This window comes from Montipora foliosa, chromosome 5, assembly GCF_036669935.1.
Source record: "Montipora foliosa isolate CH-2021 chromosome 5, ASM3666993v2, whole genome shotgun sequence".
NCBI lineage: Eukaryota > Metazoa > Cnidaria > Anthozoa > Scleractinia > Acroporidae > Montipora > Montipora foliosa.
Window position 1 is genome coordinate 15,845,236 of NC_090873.1, and position 25,718 is coordinate 15,870,953.

The 25,718-nt window shown below is 39.7% G+C and overlaps 3 protein-coding genes across 3 annotated transcripts in view; 2 read left to right on the top strand and 1 right to left on the bottom strand.

The window, feature by feature from the left end:
• The window catches only part of LOC138002986 (uncharacterized), an 11,078-nt gene extending 10,253 nt beyond the window's left edge, over positions 1-825 (bottom strand). Inside the window, exon 1 of the mRNA XM_068848940.1 lies at positions 72-825. Within this exon, the coding sequence (XP_068705041.1) occupies positions 72-333 (262 nt within the window). The 5' untranslated portion in view covers positions 334-825. The remainder of the gene's footprint in view (positions 1-71) is intronic.
• Positions 826-2,449: 1,624 nt separating this feature from the next.
• On the top strand, positions 2,450-13,108 carry LOC138002987 (uncharacterized). The gene is made up of 3 exons (XM_068848941.1): positions 2,450-2,790; positions 8,611-9,279; positions 11,328-13,108. Exons 1-3 carry the CDS (start codon positions 2,505-2,507, stop codon positions 11,786-11,788), a joined length of 1,416 nt encoding a protein of 471 aa, XP_068705042.1. The 5' UTR covers positions 2,450-2,504; the 3' UTR covers positions 11,789-13,108.
• Positions 13,109-15,499: 2,391 nt separating this feature from the next.
• LOC138002988 (uncharacterized) lies at positions 15,500-25,203 on the top strand. Its single transcript, XM_068848942.1, has 3 exons — positions 15,500-15,890; positions 21,493-22,161; positions 24,334-25,203. The coding sequence occupies exons 1-3, from the start codon at positions 15,605-15,607 to the stop codon at positions 24,792-24,794; spliced, it is 1,416 nt and encodes a 471-aa protein (XP_068705043.1). The 5' UTR covers positions 15,500-15,604; the 3' UTR covers positions 24,795-25,203.
• The last annotated feature ends 515 nt before the right edge of the window (positions 25,204-25,718 follow it).

Consider the following 25,718-nt stretch of genomic DNA (forward strand, 5'->3'; position numbering starts at 1 on the left):
GAAAGACTCGGAGGAAAAACTACAAAAATTAGGTTTCAAGAATTGCTCTTAGTTGAGAATGAGTTTTTTACCTGACTGAGGTTGTGCTGTAAAACCTGTGGTAGGCTGTATTGAGCTCTTCCCAGCTTGAAACTCCTTCGATATCATATCTAACTGCCTTTCCACAGTAAGCAGATGATCCTTTGTTGCTGCAGTCTTCATCCAGAGATATCCGCAGAAGAAAATCAAAATAAGCGAAACTAACGATGGTCTTGCCGAGGGAAGAAAATCGCTTTTGTGACATTTGGAAGACCGCTTGGGATCCCTCTGATCCTTCACAACTTCAACAGCCATTCCAACGATGTGCCAGTCGGCAAAGCCTTTGCGACTCAGGCTTACTTGGAGTGAAATTTATAGGCAAGTTTATTGTATCATTCACACTTGTCAAAATGTGTCGAACTGGATTGAGCTGGAGAGCAGAAAATTGTCATTGTGATGACAGAGCATTTAATTTCTTGCGGGGTGAAGGGGGGAGACTGCACTTCAAATGAACATCATCAGCATCTGTGGTTTTCTGTATTTGTTTTACTAGAGAAGTTTTCTATATCTATTTAATCTCTCTAAACATCAAGTGAGGCTTGCTTCAATTTTGTTTTGCAGTGCTTCCTTGCTTGTGCATAATTTTCTCTTGCTCTCCTTGTGTAACGATTTTTGGTAAGCCAAAGCTGAACCATCTACCTTTCAATTTAACATTTTTTTTTTGCTTTTTTTCTCCGTAATTATCGTTGATAATCAGCCACAGTGCATTTACGCGATTCTTCCATTGAACTTGACAGCGGAGAAATACAAGACAGAAAACGTGATCTGTTGGAAAAAGTCCAGGCGTGATCATATGTCTCTTTTTCCTCTTTGCGTCGACATTGTGTAAGTTGAGAATTTTCTCAGCTTGAAAATCTGAAAAATGATATCATTGTGGGTCTGATGCGTGCAGCCTGTTGTGAGATTTCTGAGTTGCATAACATACAATCATCGCTAGAATTTTCGAATCCTCCAAGGAGTAAGAAGTCTAAGAAAAAAGGTTGTAAACCGACGTCAGTGCGATAACTAATGATACAGATCTATTTCGTTTGAGACCTGCTTTGTTACGGTCATACAAACAGAGAAATCTTTTCCCATTCACTGAAGTTTCTTAGCACCTTTTTTTTAACTCTATCACAGCGAGCCAGGGCACAATGAGGGGTACCTGAAAAATACCGGCACCCTGCGAAATCACATTGATGGATTTAGTGACAAGAGAACCTTGAAAAGAAGACCAAAGTCCTAGATCCACGAACGCTTTTCCTTTATTTTTTCACTCCACACAAGAAAAGCTATCCAACCGGAAAAAAAACGGTTTCTCGTTTGACAAAATGTGTTAAATACTGTGGTTTTGCTGGTACACTTCATTAGCATCAGCAACGCATTTGTGGTAATGCCATGGTTCCGAAATCTTGGATGAAATCATGATTATTAGAGGAAACTAATACCTGGAATAAAATCGAGGTTGTGGTACGGTGTCGAGGAATTTACGGCCTATCGAAACCCCCAAAAACGACTGCACGATTACCTCAAATTTTTTTTCTGTACAGCGTTCATATCGGACGGGTTATGTTCACCTCGCCATCAAGAAAATTCACACCCAACCAACTCGACAAACTCTAAGTAAAGAGTGGCGAGTTGACTGATGGCGAAAGTCTCTGGTGTCGAGTTGCCAAATTTTAGACGAGAGCAATGAACATGCACATGGAACCTGTTTTCCCAGTTTTCTGTGATGTCCTCTGCATCTTCAATGATTCTTCCTGCCATTTCCATGCAGAGTATGCACAAGGAAAAAGCGAGAAGATATGGAAAATCCAATTAATATCGCCGGATGTATCATGTTTACTGTCAACCCGTCGATTTTCTGTTTGATGATGGTTAAAATACGTAAACGCGCTGTTTGAAAGTTTCAGCGACGTTAATCGCTTCATCGATTTTTCTGCTCTCCGCGTTTCATCTGTTACTTTGACAAGAACATGATATGAGTGATGCTTTGTTGTAAACTTCCGTTAGCAGTACGGCTTCGAGAACTGTCTCCAGGGCTTAGGGAAAGATAGAAAAAGATGGAAACATAGATTCCAAGCTCTCATCATTGTCTTATCGAGTCCCTTCGTTTTTCCATTAATTAGGCTCTTGTACCGTGCAGTTTTTTACACACCTTTGCCTGTGCCCATTTCTTTGACATCTTTGGATGGAGAAAGGCACCCAGTAGCACTAAACAAAGCTCGAAGGGCGGTGTCGACAGAATGATTGGAAACATGCCTCTAATACCGTCAATGTCGCCTTTCCGTTTGATGTTGGTCAAATATAATAAAGCGCCGTGTGATCTTCGGCGATAATTGTTTAATTGACGATATTTCTGCTCTCGTCATTCCATACGCTCTTTTGTCAAGCCATAATATAAGTAAGTCTCCTGTTAAAAATCCGCAAGGACTGGACGTTATCCCATGGTGAATTACATCCGAAGCGTCACGAAGGATAAAGGACCGGCCAACATGGAGAAGAAGAAGAAGTGTTCCTCAACATGTCATCGAGTCCATTTGTTTCTTCCCTTAATTAAGCCCTCGTATGTTTCCCTAATCCTCGTCTTTGTCTGTGCATTTCTGTGGGTAAAGAACGAGGAGGAATACAAGGACCTTTTCGCGCTAGAAGATCAATTGACAAAGCTGAAGGAGCAGTGTCTTCAGCACACTTCACCGAAAAAACTCAAAGGGAGACGTCCAGAGTCACAAGGTAAGAAGTTTGAGTTTTTTCATTTGCTTTTCCTAAGGGCAAAAAAATCCTCTCGCAGCTCAAACCCATTGCAACCCGGTTTTCAAGAACGTTTTTGACTGGGGGAGGGGTGTTCTTATTTGTTCCTTACAGAGATGTAAATATATGTAGTCGGTTACCGACAACGATTTCACCTTTAAAACTAACGATTTCCGCTAACACTCTGCCGGATTTAGTTGGTCGTAAATATTCTTCGCATTAAGGCTAAAGACGAACGAAAGAAAAAAGAAAGTTAAGCCAATTTAACGTGACATCAAAATGCAAAAGGTTTCAGGTGTAACAATATAATTTGGTATGCTATCCAAGATTTTTAGTTCGACGCCGAGCTTTGCAGAGGACCTAGCCCGACACCATTTTCATAAAAAAGTTGACATTTTTAGTGTTCCCGTTCGTCAGAGCTTGGTCACGGTTTTTACATAGCCAGGACCAGAAAGCTAGATGCAAACTCTCAAATTAAACCTTATTTCTTTATTATTCCCACATTGTCTTTGCTTGCAGTCCTCAAACACTAATGATAATCGAGGAAGGCTCTTTCAGTTTACAGAGCTGGTTTGTCGGGTCACCAATTAGAAAGAAACGAGGGTGTGATAATGATGCAAATTGTAAGCACTCCTTTCCTTCCATTTTATTTCTTGCGTGCGCATCCAAAACTGAAATCTTATTTCCTTTGGGAATTAAGGTCCCACATAAAGGGTACACAAACCCAAACTTGACTGCTGAATACCCCGCCCCTAATTGCGTAAAAATAACATTTATCCGCTACTTTTTATATCTATCAAGGAATCTTTAAGGATTTCTGTAAAAAAAAGTTGTAATTTGTGAAAAGATTTTATAAACCATGCCCCGTTTACCAGGGGTAAAACAAAGGCTAACGAAACTTAGCCTCAATCTATAAAGTCGACTGAGTTTAACTATAAATTTATTGTCCTTTTAGTATTCGCTCGTTTGCATCGGGTGTGCAAAGAGCTACTCTGAACACCTAGAAGGAAACTCTTATTTTTACGACGGATTCTCTGCGCTACGACTGGTTCAAACGGATAAAGCTTGGTCATTCAAGGTCATGTCAATAATATCTGACAAGTCTTAAAAAAAACACCTGGAAATTGTCCCTAAATATTGACAACGTTTGTCTGTAAAAGCAAAACAATAACATAGTCTCCGACAAAGAATGTATGGGCTCATCTACACGATAAGAGGTTGGCCTCCATTGATTTATCTGAATTTGGCAAATATTTCGCTGATTATTGCAACAAGAACCCTTGTGACAACCTTGTTCTCAGGATCTCTCTTCTTTCCTTCATTGGAGACCCTGGGAACGAGGTTACGTTATGATTGGTTAAGTAACCAACTTAAAAAGTTCTTGTCAGTTTGGACGAGACTGAGACATTCCATACTATGGTTTCTGGTTTTAAACTCCACCCGATCGGCTTTCTCTGTCGACTGTGGCAATGTTTTCCACCAAAGTAAAAATAAATCTGAATACTTCTGTTCATTGTTGATAGGTGAGAAAGTGTATATTCTGTGGATCAGCGCCTGAATCATTGTACCTAAATAATTTTTCTACATACTTGCCCTCACTCCCGAACTTTTTGAGACAATTTTGAACTGTTGTGATTTTCATTTGCTTACGTAGGTGGTATTCTAACACGCTCCTGCCCAACAAGTGAGGGTCCAAACTTAACTATCTGCTTATCGCAAAGATTTATACTTGGGTTGTAGAATGAACTAACTTCTAATATTATTGTTTTTATAATTCAAGTTGAACTTGCATACGAAGCTGAGTTATTTATAATTCGTTCTCATCAAAACGATGTTGGTTTTCACGTGACGTCATCAAAATAAAAAAAATACGGAATAATAAATCCTTTTAAGATTTTTGTTTAGTAGGTTATTAGAACAGCTGAAGACTTATCGTTTCACATATTTTCAGTTTGATAGAGTTTTTCGTGGCACGATATTAAAATGAGGGCCGAGAATGCTGTCACGTAGGTATTTGCTGAGATTTTTTCAATCTGAACAGTCATATAGATGTCTATGAGCCCTGTAGCAAAGCTCGATTACATATTTTTTTGTTAGCTTTCGGCCGCCATATTTGTGCCCCTCAGAGGGACACAAACATGGCGTCTCCATACAAAGCCCTTTAAATTTGAGTAAAACATTTCTTCGAATATCTCCCGCACGCAACATCACACAGACCTAAAACCTTTGCGAGACTGTTTGAATATTCATCTTCGTTTATCTCTTTGATTCTTGACTTAATTTGTTGATTGGTTTTGATGATGGCGTGACAGTGAAAACCGGCAATGACACGGCCGCTGGTGGCCGCTTCATGGAGGTTAGCCTCTTAAAGCCCCATTTACACGAGCAATTTTTCCTTGACAAGTCCACTTGTCAAGGAAAACTTGCCGACTGTACACACTAGCAAGTTTTCCTTGACAAGTTTTCCTTGACAAGTTTTCCTTGGTAGTGTAAATGAAAAATATGACAAGTTTTCCTTGTCACATTTTCCTTGTTGTCCATCTACACGAGCAAATTTCAGACTTGACAATTTTTCCTTGTCAAGGAAAAACTAGCATGCCAGATTTTCCTTGACAAGGAAAATTTGTCCACTATTCCCCATCTACACGAGCAATTTTTCCTTGTCAAGGAAAACTTGTCAAGGAAAAATTGCTCGTGTAAATGGGGCTTAATTGAGGTCAGAATAATCTTTTTATGACTTAAGTAGAAACGTCATTTATTACCTTATTATCTTAGTCACAAATGTGCATACCCCACGGATATTGAGTTAATCTCCGATCGGGCGAAATTACATTTATTCCCTCCAGTAAGTCCAAACGTCCCTGCCCCGAGATGAATTCATATTCTTTCCCAACCAACCCTCGCGATTATCTGCGAGCGCGTTAGACCACTCGGCCACCGTGACACACTTCCATTATCTAGATGATTCATTCAGTATTAAACTACAAACAAGAAGATCTTTCAGATCTTATAACCGCGCTTTAAAAATTTATCTGTTTTCTTACCACTATAGTCGCAACGTAGTGCACATTCCAAAGCAGTCCTTGTTGATTCACTATAGACACAAAATCACTTGAACAATCTGTAGCAAAATAACTGATAACAACGACTGCACACGAAGTTATTGCACTATCACTTATTGCCGAGGTGAAGTCTCCGATTGCACCATCAGTCGTAGCCGTTGTAAAATCTCCGATGACGTAATGGAACTTTCTTCGGGATATGTATGAGTATGAATGATACGATAACACTATTCACAACTTACAGCTTTCTTTCTTAAAAGTAACGATTAAATTTATTTGTTTTTCTACACGAGTAATGGGCTAGCAAAGTAGTCACACGTGTCACGTAATTTAAGAATTACGTTATCCACGGCTATCTTTAGTACGGTGGTTATTTCCCTACCAATGAAAGTTGAAACGTCGACACATTCCATGGATGACATAATGACCTTTTATGTATTCAATACTCGTTTCGAATCAACCGCTTAAAATAACACAAAAAGGCAATATATTTTGTACTAAGTATAGAGGGGAATATTCATAAAATTTTAAGTACATTAACGTTTTAACAGCTTTTGGCGAATACCGGTAAATATCATAAGTTGCGTAATTTGAAGTGCCACTGACTATATGACCGACTAGAATTTTGGGTCTGCTCACCAACAAAACTAAATTTTATCTGTTTTCTTACCACTATAGTCGCAACGTAGTACACATTCCAAAGCGGTCCTTGTTGATTCAGTGATGACTATAGAACCAAAATCACTTGATCAATCTGTAGCACAACAAACTGACAACAACTACTGCACACAAAGTTATTGCACCATTACTTATAGCCGTTGTCAAATCTCCGATTGCACCGTCAGTCACGATTACATGTTTCAATTACATATTTCAATAAGACACAAAAAAATATATATATATTTAAATAAAGAGCGGACTATATTCATAAAATTTTAAGTACATTAACGATTTAACAACTTTTTGGCGAATAAACATCCTAAGTTGCGTGACTGGAAGTCCCACTGACTATGTGGCCGAGTGGAAGTCTGGTTCAGCTCGCCGACAAAACGCAAAAAACAAGAAGATCTGTCAGATCTTAAAACCGCGCTTACCGCAGCTTATGGAGCTTATGAAGGAGTTTAAACTGAAAAATACTGAATTAATTGGGATATTTTGGTACAGCGGAATGGGAGGTTATATGCGGCTTTCCACTTGATCGAATCAGAGCAAATAATATTGTACTCTGCAAGCCGTTTATTTCGAGTCTTATTGGGACTTGTCTATTTAAAACTGACATGTTTCTGATAAGCTATCCTATTTGGTTTTTTAGCTCTTAGAAAGACACAAGGTTGTCGTGGTTAGCTTTTTGAGAAAGAATGCCTTTTACTGTATTTTGTAGAGATTTAATAGAGGATACAACGCCATAAAAAACAAGAAATGGTGGTAATATGCGCAACAAACCATCTCAACTTGCGACGCAAAATTGTTGCGCGACAAGTTGCAGGAAAAATGTTGCCCGTATTACTGGGCCTTAAAACGAAAGGTGCAATTCTAAGAGCAAAATGCAGATATAGTACAACGAAAGGGGAAAAAAAGCATCAAGTATTTTTCAAACCTTGAGAAGAGTCACTAATAAATGGTGTAAGATTAGTCAGCTATAGATTAGCGATAATGAATTTGTCGCGTCTGATAAAGAAATCTTGCATGAGTAGGTGTAAATCATTCTACAAAAGTATTTATAGTTTTAACATTGATCATGGTGATCACAACGATATCTTAAACATCTTTCCTTAAAATCAGCAAAAGATGCTGAATTCCGAGGCGAGAGATAAAGTTGTGAAAGTCTTTTAAGTGAATAAGGATATTTAAAAGCCTTAAAGGATATGAGCTCCAACAAAACGCCAGGAACTGATGGGCTCCCTGCAGAATTTTATATAGTTTACTCAGTGGAATGATACATCTGTTTATCTCTTAAACTCCCTTAATCAAGCCTACCGAAATGGACAACTACCAGTGAGTCAGAAACGTGGGATTATAAAATTGATAACCAAAAAAGGTGGAGAGCCCTATTATGTTAAGAAATTGCGCCCAATAACGTTTTTAAACTGCGACTACAAAATAGCAGCCAAATCTATCGCAAACCGGTTAAAAGCTGTAATTTCAACTGACTGGCTTTCTCAAGGGCAGATTTATTGGAAAGAATATAAAACCAATCGATGGCATGTTGGATATGTTTCTTGGTTCTGTACTCTAGTCCGAGAGGTTTTTCTCCGGGTAGTGCTGTTTTCCCCTCCTCTTAACAACCAACCTACGAATTGAGATGATTTCATTTGATTTCTGTGGTGTCCTCAGTTAGTGACCTTGCTCTAAATAAGGTTGAGATTTTAAGGAAGTTTTAAGTTCATTTTCATTTATCACGCGGGCGCAGTGAGGGTCATTTTTCAAAATGGAGGGCAAGGCTGAAACCATCTTGGTTTCAACTTAGATCTTACGCTTGCAATGGCGTTTATCTTGCCACGTTTTACACCAAAACTCAAGATTCTCAAATTTGTGTGTTCGCGTTGCAGTAGAATACGTGTATTTTCTTGCCCTTTCGTCGCATATCACTATCACGCAGAAACCAAATCCCCGTTATCAAATTTGTGTATAATTTAACTTTCCCCGCTTCCTGACCGCCACCCCTCCCCGAGCGCACATAGAAACCAAGGGGACTTGTCATTGTGATTAATAAATTATTCCTTTTCAAATCTTGCTGCAGAGATAAATGGCACTAAAGAACTTTCGGCAACTTCCAACGTACGGAACCGAAGAGACACACCGGAACAGTTTCCAGATCTTAATTTCACCATGGAGATGTTTGATAAACTGGACAAGTACTTTGAGCAATTGAAGCCCGCTGCAATTGAACTCTGCAACTCAACTGAAGATGAATGTCCAACAGGGCACGCAGGACCACCCGGTGTCCCTGGTGCACAGGGCCCACCTGGCGAGACCGGACCAAGAGGGGAGGAAGGCAGTGCTGGCGACCTGGGACCGCTTGGAAAGTCAGGATTGGACGGGACCACAGGACCGAGGGGACCAAAGGGACACGCAGGAGACCCAGGACCAATAGGCCCCCGTGGACAATCCGGTGTTTCAGAGGAGAACATGTGCCCTCCCCGTGCAATGGTGTCACCAACGGAGCAGACGGGATACGCGGGAGATGGCGATGATGCTGTCTTTTACTGCACGCTTGCAGAAAATGCTACCGCCTCCATTGAATGGCGATTCAAGACGAAAAAACTTTTCCCGGGAAACAAATACTCTTTCGGGAATGATGGTTCGCTTGTCATAAAAAATGTTAGCCAAAACGACGATGGAGAGTACATTTGTACTGCAACGAATCCTGCTGGATCATCAGAGGCCTCTGGGTATTTGTTCGTACGAGGTGAGGGCCTTATACGTTCAGATTTAACGTTTTCACAATGAGGTTCCTTAACTTTAGGTTCACACTACAACCAGGCTGACAATCAGACATACTTTTACTCTGGTTGGAGAATGGATGTGACTTGAAAATGGCACGATTCGGTTTACGATACAAACTGTTGGGTTCCGGCCAATCTCGACCCTGAAACAAAGTGTCTTCTCATTGGTTTTCGTAGAGAAAAATGAAAAGCGTATCTGACTGGTGCATACATGTTAGCGCGAGGAGTTAGCAGGCGTCGTAAGGTTCAAATAGCCAATTTTTGCCTATATGAACCCTACGGCGCATGTTCTCCCACATAAAGTTTCCCAGAGCCTTGGATCGATCCAAGGCTCTGGTGACGAGAATGGGGTTCACTCGAGTCCCGTTGCTGCATGGTTGAAGATAGGAACGGTAAAAATGCACAGAAGAGTAAAGAAAAATGCAACTCTTTCGTGTGCAAATGTTAGCCCTGTGGCTTTATGCCGTATGTTCTTTTCAGTCTTTTCAAATCACTGATTTTGAAATCACTTAGAACACATCTCTTGCAAAGATATGCTTTGTGTTAGTTGAATTCTTATTTGAGACGTAAGGAAGCTTTAGGTTTCCAGTTTTATTAACGGGTTCCCGTGATGGAGATACTATCACGTTGGGTCTTTGATTTCCAGATTTTTAAGCTGCATTAACAATTTTCCAGACCAGATAAGCATCAAATTAAGTCTAATTGTCGACTTGATAGCAGTGTGAGTGTGAACTTAAACTCTTACTATAGTTTACTTTTATTATTTTGTAAGTAACCTTAGGAAGGATTTATCTATTAAACACGAAGACGCACTAAAAAAGGGGGCGCTTCACGGACTGCTGTTGTTCGAATTCATTCAAGCACGACTGATCAATTATCCAAGATGGTGATCAACAAACAGCAACACAAGGACGAAAGCCCGAAAAGAGATTTTTAGCGTGAAAAAAAGGGACTGGGGAATAAAAAAGAACGACAGATAACATTTTATGACATATTACGGACGCATTGCTATAAGGAGCTCTCGGTTGCGTCCAGAGTTGATTGATAAATCATTTCCATGTGCCTAAGGCGCATGCCTTTTATAGTGTGTCTTCGTGCTAAAGAAGCCGAGGAACGTTTATTGGATAGATAGGATGTCAATCAAGTGCGGCGGATGAACAAGCACATGCCCAAGCAGCTTAGCTTGAAATTTTGTATGAAAGCTTGCCTTTAAGCGAACTTCAAGTTTATTTGAGTTTCTGTGGGGCGTGCGGCCTGCTTGGGCCCCAGTGTGAGCTGGATTACTATTGATAATCATCTTCATCATTATCATCATCACCGTGAAGTCATTGCCACGCCCATCTGTTTCCTATTTGGGTGAAAAGACTTTGAATAGGCCACGTTCAAAAATACCATAATACTTCTTGTTTGCCCTCCAAAATTTTGCATCAGCATTGTTTTTATTTTCTCTTGGGACCATTGTAAGTCCCAAGAGAAACTGGAAACAATGCTTGTGCAAAAGTTTGGAGGCCAAACAAAGAATATTGTGAGCGAAATGATATATGAAATGAATCATATGTTCAACTGCGGGTATGAAATCAAGTGAACCCATGATCCTCGCAGTTAGGAACGCAATTTTAGCACTTGCGTAGAGAAGAAGCCTGAAAAATTCATTTCATATATCATATACTGTCCCGTGTTACCCTCGTTAAATAAAGTTGATTATTATTATTATAACTAGTATTTCGTTTGTCGATTCATTCATCAGGGGAACATTTAAATCAACAAATGACCAGCTCCCGATATCAGTGGTGTCATAGCTAAGTTGGTTAGAGCGTCGCACCGGCATCGCGAGGTCATGGGTGCAAACCCCTTTGGAGGCCTAAATTTTTCGGGCTTTTCTACCCAATGTCTAAACTTACGTTCATAACTGCGAAGATCATAGCTTCACTTAAAGAGTACTATGGTATTTTTGAAAGTGGCCTATTGTATTCACCCTGTTTTGATTGTTACAATTTGACTTTTTTGACAGTGAATTGTGAATGTTGGCGAAATAGAGTCAAAAAGCCTTGGTTTCATGGTTGGCCACGCGGCACTGATGCTATCTACTTTCAAACTGATCGTGACGTCATTCTACAAGGATACCGACTGTGGGGAGCCTCCATAGTAGCTGCAGCCAATTTACCTGTCACTATATATCTGTACATGAATGACACGTTGCTGGCCAAGGAGTCTGGAACTTTTTTTACCAGAAAAGAAGACAAGTTGTTTGTAGTGTATTTCTCAAAACGGGTTCTTCTCCGCGCAGGTGTCAAATACACTGCTATGAGTCACATAGCCACAGAAGGTTTCACTTATTACCATTACGATGGCATGAAAAATGTGCTGTGTTCCTCTGGGGTAAAAGTAACCTTTCAAACAAAGGAAGGTGGGAGAAGTACTGTCGATAAAGGCCAAATACCGGCCTTAATCTTTCGTACTTTACAATGTTAAAAAAAATTCCACGACTTTAAACACAGTATATAACGTCTCTTTTACCAGGAAAAATGATTCGCAAATTATAATGGAAAGATGTCATTTCCGACATTCATGTTCAATTTAACAAATCGAGAGTGGTTCTGCGCCTCGTGAGTCCACAACATTTTGACCACTGTGATGACGAATATCGTTGTCGATAGGAGTACAGACAACGCTGAACCACGTTCGATTTGTTTTTTTACCACAATGTTCAACGCTGAAGAAAATTTATATTTCAGAGCGTGAGCAAAATCATGACACAAAGAAAGATAAAGCGTTGTCTATAACTTTCTTGCAATACGATTGGTTTATTTCTCAAAATAGGCGTTGCTGATTGGCTATTACATTGCGTGACAAATTGACACGAGCATGACGCGTACAGCGTTGTCTAGACTCTTATTGACAACGGAAAATTAGCCAATCAGATTGCGAGATTACAAGTAATTGTGGTAGAAAATGATATTATGAATAAAATAAGAATATTCAAAAATCTAAACAGCATGCTTCAATACATGTGTTAACTTCAGGAAGCCATGCCAGCTCAAAGGACTCAACACTTCTGCATGTGGAGCATCTTAGTTTCGTCCTGTCGCGAGCTGCAGTGACAACGTTTATTCAATTAAAACAACTGAAATAAAATGTAATCTTGAACGGGTTTCACACGGATATTCTCTCAAGTACAAACTGTTGTATTCCCACATATTCCGAAGGAATAAACGTAGGGCTTTTCACAAGTCGCTCGGCAACGTTTTGGCAACTTTTCGTATTTCGGGCAACGTTTTGCATTTTCAGAAATTTCTAGTCTTCTACGAACTCTGAGATATCGGAACAGCTTTTGCTGCTTAAATTGGCCATGCTTCCATAATTCACAGTGTTTCAGTAGACAATTTTTTAATTTCCTGTGAAAAAGGAGCAGTTCCTCGTCTCTGGGGCAAATCATGGGCGAAAAATCCACGCAGCCAGGCTGTTAGGTCAGCGGTGTTTTGAAGAAAATACAAAATGGCGAACGAAGCTGATTCGAGTGTTTCAGGTGACGAGGGTCATTCAGATTCTTTGAGGGTAGGCGCAGAACCGGTGCAAGACTAAGTACTCCAGAAAACATTTGTTTGTGAACAAATTTATTTATTTATTATGGTTACAACGCAAAATTGCACAAAAATGCCTAGAAATGTTACTTTTGTTGTACGGATTGCATATTTTTGCATCAGACCAAATAAAAGAAGAGAAAGAAAAAAGTTTTTGTTTTTTAGGCAACTTTCGTTACAAAAAGGAACTTTTGACTTTTTTGGAGCAACGTTGGAGCAACGTTTTCAGAAATTTCGGGCAACTTTTTGGAAAATCTCGAGAAACTTGTGGAAAGCCTTAATTAAACGCATTTTCACATCCGTAATCTTCACTCGATGTGCTCACTCTGTTCTATGCATGCGCAAATATTTTTACACAACTTAGAAGGAAGGGGGGGGGGGGGTACTTTAGAACACGGGAACTCTCGATACACGAAGATCTCAAAGATTCCACTCTTCATGTGATCTCGAAAAGTCACCGAAACCGTTGTTTCTGTTCATCGATGAAACCTATTATTTTGTGGCGTTCTCGTAGCCGTCGTCGTCGTCTTTGCTGAAGGTCTCGTCATGGGTTCGATGATATGAAATTTCTGAAAATCGTTTTTTGCAGAAATATAAACATTATGATTTAGAGTATCGATATTAATCATTTGTAAAAGACTTTAAGTCCATCTAACTTTGTAAAAGGCCCGAAGAAGCACACTTATAGCAGGGACCTTTAGCATCAGGTTTTTCATGGGAAACCGCAAACCGCAAAATATCACGTGACCAAGGTCTTGCCGTCGCTTTCGCGGTTTGCAGTTCACGTTTTAACCGCCGAGAAGGCCTCCAGCGGTAAGTAACTGACGGCAAGGTTTTTTGCCACTAAAAAATTGTACAGCCTCACGTTTAAAAGCACGAAGTAGCTTTCAATATCCACATTCTATGTGCTAGTTAGATTTTTGAACTCGAATGAATGAAGTATTTATATATTTGGGCGATCAAAGAGATACACTTCCACTTGACAGAAAAACAACATGGCGGCATCAAGCCGAACTCCTTGCTAAAGTTCGAAAGCCAGGAACCTGAAACTGCAAAACCGTAGTTTGCGGTTTCCCGCGAAAAACCTGATGCTAAAGCGGAGCGAAATTTCAGCCTTAGAGTCGCCCTATTTTCGGAGCTACTAAATAGAATTTGTCCGATCCAGCTTAAATTTCCAGGACTATTTCAATACAGTACGACGTACCAAACGATGTCAGTGTTTTCAATTTTTTGACCTATTTTGATTTTATGCCACTCTTTGTCCAAATTCCCGGCCAAAAACGTTGTTTTAACTTTGATAGAAGATTTAAAAAATTCAAAACACAATGTATCAAAAATTGCCGACACTGTTTAGCTGAAAATTTACCTCAAAATCGACTGCTTAGGAAAGTTTCAGAAAAAAAAAAAGAAATTGCTTGTAGCTTACGCGTTTAGAATAAGACTACCCGTTTTTGCTTTGAGAGCCAAACAGAAAAAATACCGTTTAAGCAAAAGAACACGTTTTCAGATTAAAAACTACATTAAAGGAGCATTAAAATGATGATTATTTTATTCTCATAGCATAAATACTGGCGAAATAGGAACGTTTTAAAAAAGTGACGCCTCGAACCTATGACGAGACCTTTTAAGGTCTAAATACTGTGGTTTTGCTGGTACACTTCATTAGCATCAGCAACGCATTTGTGGTAATGCCATGGTTCCGAAATTTTGGATGAAATCATGATTATTAGAGGAAACTAATACCCGGAATAAAATCGAGGTTGCGGTACAGTGTCGAGGAATTTACGGCCTATCGAATCTTTTCTGTACAGCGTTCATATCGGACGGGTTATGTTCACCTCGCCATCAAGAAAATTCACACCCAGCCAACTCGACAAACTCTAAGTAAAGAGTGGCGAGTTGGCTGATGGCGAAAGTCTCTGGTGTCGAGTTGCCAAATTTTAGACGAGAGCAATGAACATGCACACGGAACTTGCTTTCCCAGTTTTCTGTGATGTCCTCTGCATCTTCAATGATTCTTCCTGTCATTTCCATGCACAGTATGCACAAGGAAAAAGCGAGAAGATATGGAAAATCCAATTAATATCGCCGGATGTATCATGTTTACTGTCAACCCGTCGATTTTCTGTTTGATGATGGTTAAAATACGTAAACGCGCTGTTTGAAAGTTTCAGCGACGTTAATCGCTTCATCGATTTTTCTGCTCTCCGCGTTTCATCTGTTACTTTGACAAGAACATGATATGAGTGATTCTTTGTTGTAAACTTCCGTTAGCAGTACGGCTTGGAGAACTGTCTCCAGGGCTTAGGGAAAGATAAAAAATGATGGAAACAGATTCCAAGATCTCATCATTGTCTTATCGAGTCCCTTCGTTTTTCCATTAATTAGGCTCTTGTACCGTGAAGTTTTTTACACACCTTTGCGTGTGCCCATTTCTTTGACATCTTTGGATGGAGAAAGGCAACCCAGTAGCACTAAACAAAGCTCGAAGGGCGGTGTAGACAGAATGATTGGAAACATGCCTCTAATACCGTCAATGTCGCCTTTCCGTTTGATGTTGGTCAAATATAATAAAGCGCCGTGTGATCTTCGGCGATAATTGTTTAATTGACGATATTTCTGCTCTCGTCATTCCATACGCTCTTTTGACAAGCCATAATATAAGTAAGTCTCCTGTTAAAAATCCGCAAGGACTGGACGTTATCCCATGGTGAATTACATCCGAAGCGTCACGAAGGATAAAGGACCGGGCAACATGGAGAAGAAGAAGAAGTGTTCCTCAACATGTCATCGAGTCCATTTGTTTCTTCCCTTAATTAAGCCCTCGTATGTTTCCCTAATCCTCGTCTTTGTCTGTGCATTTCTGTGGGTAAAGAATGAAGAGGAATACAAGGACCTTTTCGCGCTAGAAGATCAATTGACAAAGCTGAAGGAGCAGTGTCTTCAGCACACTTCACCGCAAGAACTCGAAGGAAGAAGTCCGGAGTCACAAGGTAAGAGCTTTAAGTTTTTTCATTTGCTTTTCCTAAGGGCAAAAAGATCCTCTCGCAGCTCAAACCTATTGCATCCCGGCTTTCCATAAAGAACTTTTTTTGACTGGGGAAGGGGTGTTCTTATTTGTTCCTTACAGAGATGGATATGTATGCATTCGGTTACCGACAAGGATTTCATCTTAAAAACTAAGGATTTCCGCTAATACTCTGCCAGATTTTGATGGTCATAAATATTGTTCGCATAAAGCTCAAGACAAACGAAAGAAAAAAGAAAGCTGAGCCAATTTGACGTGACATCAACTAGAAATACAAAACTGAGGTTTTAATTTGGTACGCTATCCAAGATTTTTAGTTCGACGCTGAGCTTTGCAGAGGACGTTGGAGAAGTACTTCTTAAGGTTTCACATTTGAATTTGTCCTAAATGTGACCTAGCCCGACACCATTTTCATAAAAAAGCTGACATTTTTAGTGTTCCCGCTCGTCAGTTACTACACTAGCAATACTCCTTTTTTACATCCCAGGTCACGGTTTTTATATAGCCAGGACCAGAAAGCTAGATGCAGACTCTCAAATTAAACCTTATTCCTTCGTTATACCCATTTTTCTTTGCTTGTAGTCCTCAAACGCTAATAATAATTGAGGAAGGCACTTTCATTATACAGGGCTGGTTTTTCGGGTTACCAATTAGAAAGAATGAGCACTGCTTTCCTTCTTGCGTGCAATTGCGTAGAGAAGCCTGAAAAATTCAGGACTTCAACGGGATTTGAACCCGTGACCTCGCGATACCGGTGCGACGCTCTAACCACCGGTATCGCGCGGTCACGGGTTCAAATCTCGTTGAAGTCCTGATTTTTTCAAGCTTCTGTACGCAATTGCAAAAATTGTGTTCAAACTGCGAAGATCATAGCTTCACTTGATAAGCAGATAGTTAAGTTTGGACCCTCACTTGTTTGGCAGGAGCCTGTTAGAATACCAGCTACGTCATCAAATGAAAATCTCAACAGTTCAAAATTGTCCCAAAAAGTTCGGGAGTGAGGGCAGGTATATAGAAAAATTATTTAGGTACAATGATTCAGGCGCTGATCCACAGAATATACACTTCCTCACCTATCAACAATGAATGCAAGTATTCAGATTTATTTTTACTTTGGTGGAAAACATTGCCACAGTTGGTCAGAGAAAGCCCATCGGGTGGAGTTTTACACCAGAAACCATATTATGGAGTGTCTCAGTTCCGTCCAAACTGACAAGAACTTTTTAAGTTGGTTCCTTCACCAATCATAACGCTTAGATAAGACTTATCGTTTCACACATTTTCCGTTTGACAGGGTTTTTCGTGACACGATATTAAAATGACGGCCAAGAATGCTGTCGCGTAGGTATTTGCTGAGGTTTTGCTATCTAAACAGCCATATAGATGTCTTTGAGCTCACAGAAGACGACTACAGGCTTTTTGTAACAAAAATCGATGACATATAAGAAAATAACACAAACAGCGGTGATAACAACCCCGGACAAAACTGTTGAGACATTTCAATCCAGCTTTCAATTTTGCGCCATGGTACCATCGTGTCCAAAAGAAACATATTCGCCCTCTCCCCACCCCTGGTGCAATGTTGTTTCTGCTTAGCAGCTCAAGCGTGCATTTCTTGCATTACCGCAAACAACATTGCAATAGGGGAGGAGGGAAACAGTCTTTTAATTTGCGACAGTAAGCATTTTTGTCAGGGTGAGTGCAAAAAAATAGGTATTCTTGTAATGTGTCTCAACAGGTTTTGCCCGAGGCTGTAAACATTGTATTCCAACGTATTTTTTATAGAACTTGACGTTTCGTATGCTAGTCCACATACATTTTCAAAAGTGACCGTTACAATTTTTGAAAACTATATATATACTTATTTTCTGCTCTTTTGGCGATCAGTGTTCAACAATTCTAATTTTAAAATTAGAATTGTTGGTTATTGTTTGCAAGGCTTGTTTGTTTACTGCTGTCATCTCAGATATGTTTGTAAACTGTATAAACTAATGACGAATAATTTTGTACTTTATGCAGAAGCATAATTATTTCCATATACACTGCATTGCTTGATCTGGGACTAGAAACGGGAGCTCCTCTTTTAGGCTCGGCAAAATCTACATATAATAATAATAACAACAACAATAACTTCCTAAAAAGGGCTGTCACATGAGTAAAATATGTTATAGCGAATAACTCAAACTGGTTAAGGCTAATACTTTCTAAAATTACAGTAATAATACGAAAGATAAATAATAATAATAATAATAATAATAATAATAATAAAACATCCTATAGAACATCTTACAAATTTGCTAACATTTTAACTATTGTACACTAAAATTCTGTTAAAATTGGATTTTTAAAAGGCACCAAAAGTAGCTAAATAAATAAATAAATAAATAAATAAATAAATAAATAAATGATCTATGACAACACAGCATTCGCTCGAACAAAGTGCCCGACGTCCAGCTCAAATCATGCGTTGTTTATAGATTTAGTTGTGCAGGCTGCGGTGCCTGCTATGTTGGCGAGACTTCCCGACACATTTGCACACACATAAACGAGCACTTAAATATGGATAAGGCCTCTCACATTTTTAAGCATTTACAGGAGTCACCTGGGTGTCGGGCACTTTGTTCGAGCGAATGCTTTGTTGTCATAGATCAAGCAACAACACGGACACAATTAAAAATCAAGGAGGCATTGCACATTCATTGGGAGAAACCCTCCCTAAATCAACAATTGTTTCATGTAAATCTTAATCTCTCTTTGTAATCAGTTGTTGTATCACACCATTGCTATTTTAATTTTCCGCTATATATTGTATTTCATTGTTATTCCATCCACAAACTAATGATGGTACAGGAGTTGCCGAAACACGTCTGTTTTCAAATTTAAAAGTCTTGTTCTCTTCATTAAAATTGTTACAAAATTGCTGCTTTTACGTCCTTTTATAAGTAAATAAATAAATAATTTAATTGTTTATTTTTCTCTGCTAACAAATAACCTTTTTAGAAAATTTCGTACATGGCTCGCTCTCTAGAGGGAGTAACTGCCCGAATAGAAATGAATCTAATGTATATCTGCTGCATTGACATTTACGCGGCAGTCGTCTATGAAGTCACCTCTGTTGTGAAAAGGTGTCCTTGAACCCGACACTTGTAAGCACTGATTTTAAAATTTCAAAGGACAGGAATGTTCTGAGCCATTTGTTTCAAATACTAGAGGTGTAAACGACCCCATCTCAACATTTAACACTCGCTTTTGATACTTCTGCTTCTTCTCATCCTCTTGCTCTTTGAAAATTGTGGACGTTGGCTTGCTCTGGTTGCACTTGGAATTAACATGCGTCACTCGGACATTGAAAAATGCAGTAACTCCTCGTGACCAGAAATCCCCTGCTTTTATGTCCAATCTTGCCTCTGAGATTGTGACGGCGCTTCTGAGATGGAATTGCTCGTTGTTAAGAGTTTGAAAGTGTGGTTCAACTTCAATATTCTTGCAATCTTGCTGATAAGTGAGGTCAGTAGGTTGCGAACACCATCGTGTATCTGCGCTACGAACCCCTAATTCTTGCATGACAGGAACGCACAGGCTTGTTGAAGTGCCCCTAACCCCAAAATATTTTTTTTGCTAAAATGAATCTTTGCACCTGTTTGAAACGCATTGCGGCCATTTTTTTCCTTTTTGTAACAAATCTTGCCATTTTATAGGCTTCGAAAGTTGCGAAAATCCAAGCATCTTTTGCTCACGACCGAGTCACAAGGGGAGTGGAACGATTCCTGATTTGACGTCACAATCTACTTTGCATGCATTTTTACAAAGAGTTAATGCAATGTAAATCAGTTTGTGACGTCAAATCAGGAATAGACCCACTCCCCTTCTGACTCGGTCGTGAACAAAAGATCCTTTGATTTTCGCAACTTTCGAAGCCTATAAAATGACAGGATTTGTTAGAAAAATGAAAAAATGGCCGCAATGCGTTTCGAACAGGTGCAAAGATTCATTTTAGCGAAAAAATATTTTGGGGTTAGGGGCATTTTAAGCCACGAGTTCACACCCATTTCTCTTGATTGATTGATTAACTGCGACAAATGTGGGGAAAACGTGGCATCAGTACTTTCCACTCTCGACTTCACAGACGCGATTTTGAGAGTTTGATGTTGACAATGATAATAATAACAATAATAATCATAATCATAATCATAATCTTAAACAAAAACATATCATTAAAGTTCAGTGAAAAAATGTCCAAATATAAGGACCTGGAAATTGAAACAAGCCAAATGCGGCGATTGAAAACTGAAACGATCCCAGTTACGATCCCCACGTGACTTTACTAGTATTATATTTTCCGTTTGAGGAGTTTTTAAGAGGTTATTTTTGCAGCATTGAAGGAGGATAAGAAACTCAGTTGAAAATACTTCTATTCTGGGAGTTGCTTCTCGCATTTCACACGCCCAAATATAATATAAGATTAGCGATAATGAATTTGTCGCGTCTGATAAAGAAATCTTGAATAGGTGTGAATCATTCTACAAAAGTATTTATAGTTTAACATTGACACATGGTGATCACAACGATATCTTAAACATATCTCCTTAAACTGAGCAAAAGATGCTGAATTCCGAGGAGAGAGTTAAAGTTGTGAAAGTCTTTTAGGTAAATAAGGATACTTAAAGGCATTAAAGGATATGAGCTCTAAACGCCATTGCAAGCGTAAGATCGAAGTTGAAACCAAGAGGGTTTCAGCCTTGCCCTCCATTTTGAAAAATGACCCTCACTGCGCCCGCGTGATAAACGAAAATGAACTTAACCCTAACCCTAACGCCAGGAACTGATGGGCTCCAGGCAGAATTTTATATAGTTTTCTGGAATGATATATCTGTTTATCTCTTAAAACTCTCTTAATCACGCCTACCAAAATGGACAACTATCAGTGAGTCAGAAACGTGAAATGATAAAATTGATAACCAAAAAAGGTGGAGAGCCCTATTATGTTAAGAACTAGCGCCCGATAACGCTTTTAAACTGCGACTACAAAATAGCAGCCAAAAAGTTCTATTTCAAGTGACTTGCTTTCTCAAAGGCAGGTTTATTGGAACGAATATAAAACCAATCGATGGCATGTGGGATATGTTTCTTGGTTCTGTACTCTACTCCGAGAGGTTTTCTCCGGATAGTGCTGTTTTCCCATTCCCTTAGCACCCAACCAACGATTTGAGATGATTTCGTTTCATTTCTGTAGTGTCCTTAGTTAGTATCCTTGCGCTAAATACTGTTGGGACTTTAATTAGAAAGGTTTAGGGTTTGGGTTTAGGGTTAGGGATTATCTTGCCACGTTTTACACCAAAACGCAAGATTGTCAAATTCGTGCATTTTCGTTGCAGTAGAATACATGTATTTTCTTGCGCTTTCGTTGCATGTCACTATCACGGAGAAAGCAAATCCCTGTTTTCAAATTTGTGTATACTTTAACTTTCCCCTATTCCTGACCGCCACCCCTCGTCGAGCGCACATAGAAACCAAGGGGACTTGTCATAGTGATTAATAAATTATTTCCTTTTCAACTCTTATTACAGAGATAAATGACACTAAAGAACTTTCAGCAACTTCAAACGTACGGAACCGAAGAGACACACCGGAACAGTTTCCTGATCTTAATTTCACCATGGAGATGTTTAATAAACTGGACAAGTACTTTGAGCAATTGAAGCCCGCTGCAATTGAACTCTGCAACTCAACTGAAGATGTATGTCCAACAGGCCACCCAGGACCACCCGGTGTCCCTGGTGCACAGGGCCCACCTGGCGAGACCGGACCAAGAGGGGAGGAAGGCAGTGCTGGCGACGTGGGGACGTCTGGAAAGTCAGGATTGGACGGGACCCCAGGACGGAGGGGACCAAAGGGACACGCTGGAGACCCAGGACCAAGAGGCCCCCTTGGACAAGCCGGTGTTTCCGAGGAGAACATGTGCCCTCCCCGTGCAATGGTGTCACCAACGGAGCAGATGGGATACGCGGGAGATGGCGATGATGCTGTGTTTTACTGCACGATTGCAGAAAATGCTACCGCCTCCATTGAATGGCGATACAAGACAAAAAAGCTTTTCCGGGGAAACAAATACTCTTTTGGGGATGATGGCGCGCTTATCATAAAAAATGTTGACAAAAACGACGAAGGAGAGTACATTTGTACTGCAACGAACACTGCTGGGTCATCAGAGGCCTCTGGGTATTTGTTCGTACGAGGTGAGGTTCCTTATACTTTCAGATTTCACGTTTTTACAATATGGTACCTTAACTTTAGGTTCACACTACAACCAGGCTTAACCCTTTCACTCCCAATAGTGACACATAGATTTTACTCTGTCTAACGCCAGACGATTTTACTCGTCAATGGGGAACCCCACAGGAGTGAAAGGGTTAATTGAAGATATATGTACTCTGGTTTGGAGAATGGATGTGACTCGAAAATGGCACGTTTTGGTTTACGAAACAAACTAAATTTGACAGAAATGTATATTTGAAGTGCGGGTTACAGACGAAAGTAGGAATTGACCCTCGTATTTTGATGGAGTCACTTTATAGACACCTGAAAAACTCAGGCGGATTCAACGAAACTCGAACCCACCACCACCGCAATACCGGTGTAACACTCCACCATGCAACCGCCACTCAGTTTAGAGCAGTTCAATTTGTTGGGTTCACACGAGTCCCGTTGAAGCCACCAGGATTTATCAGAGGTCTATAAAGTGACAACTGTATAAATTGTCCAGTTAAGTTGACTGTACATTTTCTGTGGGAGAAGATAATAATGGTGCAACTCTTTCCTATGCAAATGTTGGCCTGGTGGCTTTATGCCACATGTTCTTTGCATTCTTTTACAAATCACTAATTTTGACACCACTGAGAATACAATCCCTTGAAAACGTATGCGTTGTACCAATTAGTTGAATGAGGGACATGACTTACACGATTGCTGCAGAGTTTTGAAATATGTTTTAAATTGCTACGACAATCGTAAGTCATGTTGTAGGCCAGTCGTAAGCTTGTCGCGTGCCACAAGAATCGTGCCATGTAAATCGGCCCTAAGGGAGCTTTAGGTTTGCAGTTTTATTAAAACGGGTTCACGTGATGAATACACCATGCAGCAGTGTTAAAACGTTTGGCGCTTCATTTCTATCTTTTTAAGCTGCGTTTTAAATTTTCCAAACCAGATAAGCATCAAACTAAGTCTAATTGTCAACCTGATTGCAGTTTGAGTCTTAAACTCTTATTATAGTTTACTTTTGTTATTTTGTAAGTAACCTTAGGAACGAATTATCTATAAAGAAGCCAAGGAACGTTTCGAGGATGAACAAGCAAATCCCTAAGCAAATGAATGAAGGGGGTAGTTTCTAAAGAAACTGTGGTGCTGCGTCGGTGAGGAAGTAGTATACAAAAATTAGGTTTTATCAACGGAGTTGATAATGTAAATTGGCCACCGTACAGAGATTCTAAAAGGTGACGTTTCGAGCGTTAGCCCTTCGTCAGAGCGAAGCACCCGAAACGTCAGCTTTTAGAATCTCTGTACGGTGGCCAATTTACATTATCAATTCCGTTGATAAAACCTAATTTTTGTAAATCCCTAAGCAGCTTAGCTTGAAATTTTGTATGAACGCTTGCCTTCAAGCAAACTTCAAGTTCACTTGAGTTTCTGTGGGATGTTCGGCCTGCTTGGGCGCCAGTGTGAACTGGATTACTATTGATGATCATCATCGTCATCATCATCATCACCGTGAAGTCATTGCCACGCCCATCTGTTTTCTCTTTGGGCGAAAAGACTTTGAATAGGCCACGTTAAAAAATACCATAGTACTCTTTGTTTGCCCTCGAAAATTTTGCATAAGCATCAAGTTGTTTTTTTTTCTCTTGGGACCATTGTAAGTCGCAAGAGAAACTGGAAACAATCCTTATGCAAAATTTTGGAAGGCAAACAAAGAGTATTATGGAAGAAATGATACATGAAATGAATCCTACATCGAACTGCGGGTATGAAAAGATGAAGTATCAAATGAAGCCATGATCCTCGCAGTTATGAAGGCAACTTTAGCACTTGCGTAGAGCAGCCTGAAAAATTCATTTCATATATCATTTCTTTGGTTGATTCATTCATCACGGGAACATTTGAACCCACAAACGACCAACTCCCAACATAGTGGCTTCATAGCTCAATTGGTTAGAGCATCGCACCGGCATCGCGAGGTCACGGGTTCAAACACCGTTGAAGTCCTGAATTATTTATGCCTTTGTAAGCAATGGCTAAAATTACATTCATCATTGCGAGGATCATACCTTCACTTAAAGAGTATCACAGTATTTTTGAAAGTGGCCGATTGTGCTCACCCAGTTTTGATTGTTACAATTTGACTTTTTTGACAGTGAATTGTGAATGTTGGCGAAATAGAGTCAAAAAGCCGTGGGCTGGTGGTTGGCCACGCGGCACTGATTCCATCTACTTTCAAACTGATCGTGACGTCATTCTGCAAGGTTACCGACTCTGGGGAGCCTCCATAGTATCTGCAGCCAATTTACCTGTCACTATATTTCTCTACATGAATGACACGATGCTGGCCAAGGAGACTGGAACTTTTTTTACCAGAGAAGAAGACAAAATGTTTGTAGTTTATTTCTCAAAACGAGTTCTTCTCCGAGCAGGTGTTAGATACACTGCCATGAGTCGTATAGCCACAAAGGGTTTCACACATTACCTTAACGATGGCATGAAAAATGTGCTGTGTTCCTCTGGTGTGAAAGTCACCTTTCAAACGAAGAAAGGTGGGAGAAGTACTGTAGATCGGGGCCAAATACCAGCTTTAATCTTCCGTACTTTGCAATGTTAAAAAAACACGATTTTACATACATTTTAGAAAGTTCTTTTTCCCAGAAATAATGATTCGCAAATTATACCAGAAAATTGACATTTCTGTCATTCATGTTAAATAATTATATTATGCCGGAATAAAATTAGAATATTCAGAAATCTAAACCACAAGCTTTGATACATGTGTTTACTTTGACGTTAATTAAAGAGGCCATGTATGCCGACTCACATGACTTAACATTCGTGAATATGGAGCATTTTACTCTTGTCCTCTCGTGACCCGCAGAGACAAAGTTCATTCAATAAAAACAACTGAAATAAACTGTAAGCTTGAACGGGTTTTACACAAATATTCTCTCAAGTACAAACTGAGATTCTGGATGAATTAAAGGATTTAATTACACCCTTCTTCACTGGACGTGCTTACTCTTAATTGTACACATACGCAATTTTTTTTTAACTGACTGACATGGAGGGGGGGGGGGGAGGTACTTTATAACACGGAAAGTACACAAACTGATATTATTATTCCACTATCACGCCATTTTACCATATTTGGTCAAGAACACGCGCAAAATATGAGACGGTATTACACTGTAGTGTCCCGCTTTGACCGGTTTAGAACAGAGCAAATAAGGAACGGGAATTTTTCAGTGACAGAGTTGTTTTAAACACGATGCAAAGCCTGAGAACTGAGCTTGTCATCGCTTGTCACTCGTCATTTTGTTTATCCAATCAAATAAAGATCTTTGGCTAACTTTTTGTGTTTTCCTTCCAAACGCGCCCTGAAGGACAGATGATGCATTTTTTTCAAAACACTCTTACCAAATAAAATTGAAGCAAAATGACACCTTTTATGTCGTGGAATAATAAATCTCTTATTTGAAGGTTTAACACAAGAGAAAATGAGGGGACAGAGAGGGAGGCTCAAGGCGTTGGCCGG

What these genes read in the sequence shown, in the direction of transcription:
- LOC138002988 (XM_068848942.1), top strand. Translation starts at nt 15,605, where the DNA reads ATGGTGAATTACATCCGAAGCGTCACGAAGGATAAAGGACCGGGCAAC. An exon ending in AAGAAGTCCGGAGTCACAAG is followed by an intron (nt 15,891 to 21,492) that starts GTAAGAGCTTTA and finishes CTCTTATTACAG; the next exon opens with AGATAAATGACACTAAAGAA. An exon ending in TGGGTATTTGTTCGTACGAG is followed by an intron (nt 22,162 to 24,333) that starts GTGAGGTTCCTT and finishes CTTTTTTGACAG; the next exon opens with TGAATTGTGAATGTTGGCGA.
- LOC138002987 (XM_068848941.1), top strand. Translation starts at nt 2,505, where the DNA reads ATGGTGAATTACATCCGAAGCGTCACGAAGGATAAAGGACCGGCCAAC. An exon ending in GAGACGTCCAGAGTCACAAG is followed by an intron (nt 2,791 to 8,610) that starts GTAAGAAGTTTG and finishes ATCTTGCTGCAG; the next exon opens with AGATAAATGGCACTAAAGAA. An exon ending in TGGGTATTTGTTCGTACGAG is followed by an intron (nt 9,280 to 11,327) that starts GTGAGGGCCTTA and finishes CTTTTTTGACAG; the next exon opens with TGAATTGTGAATGTTGGCGA.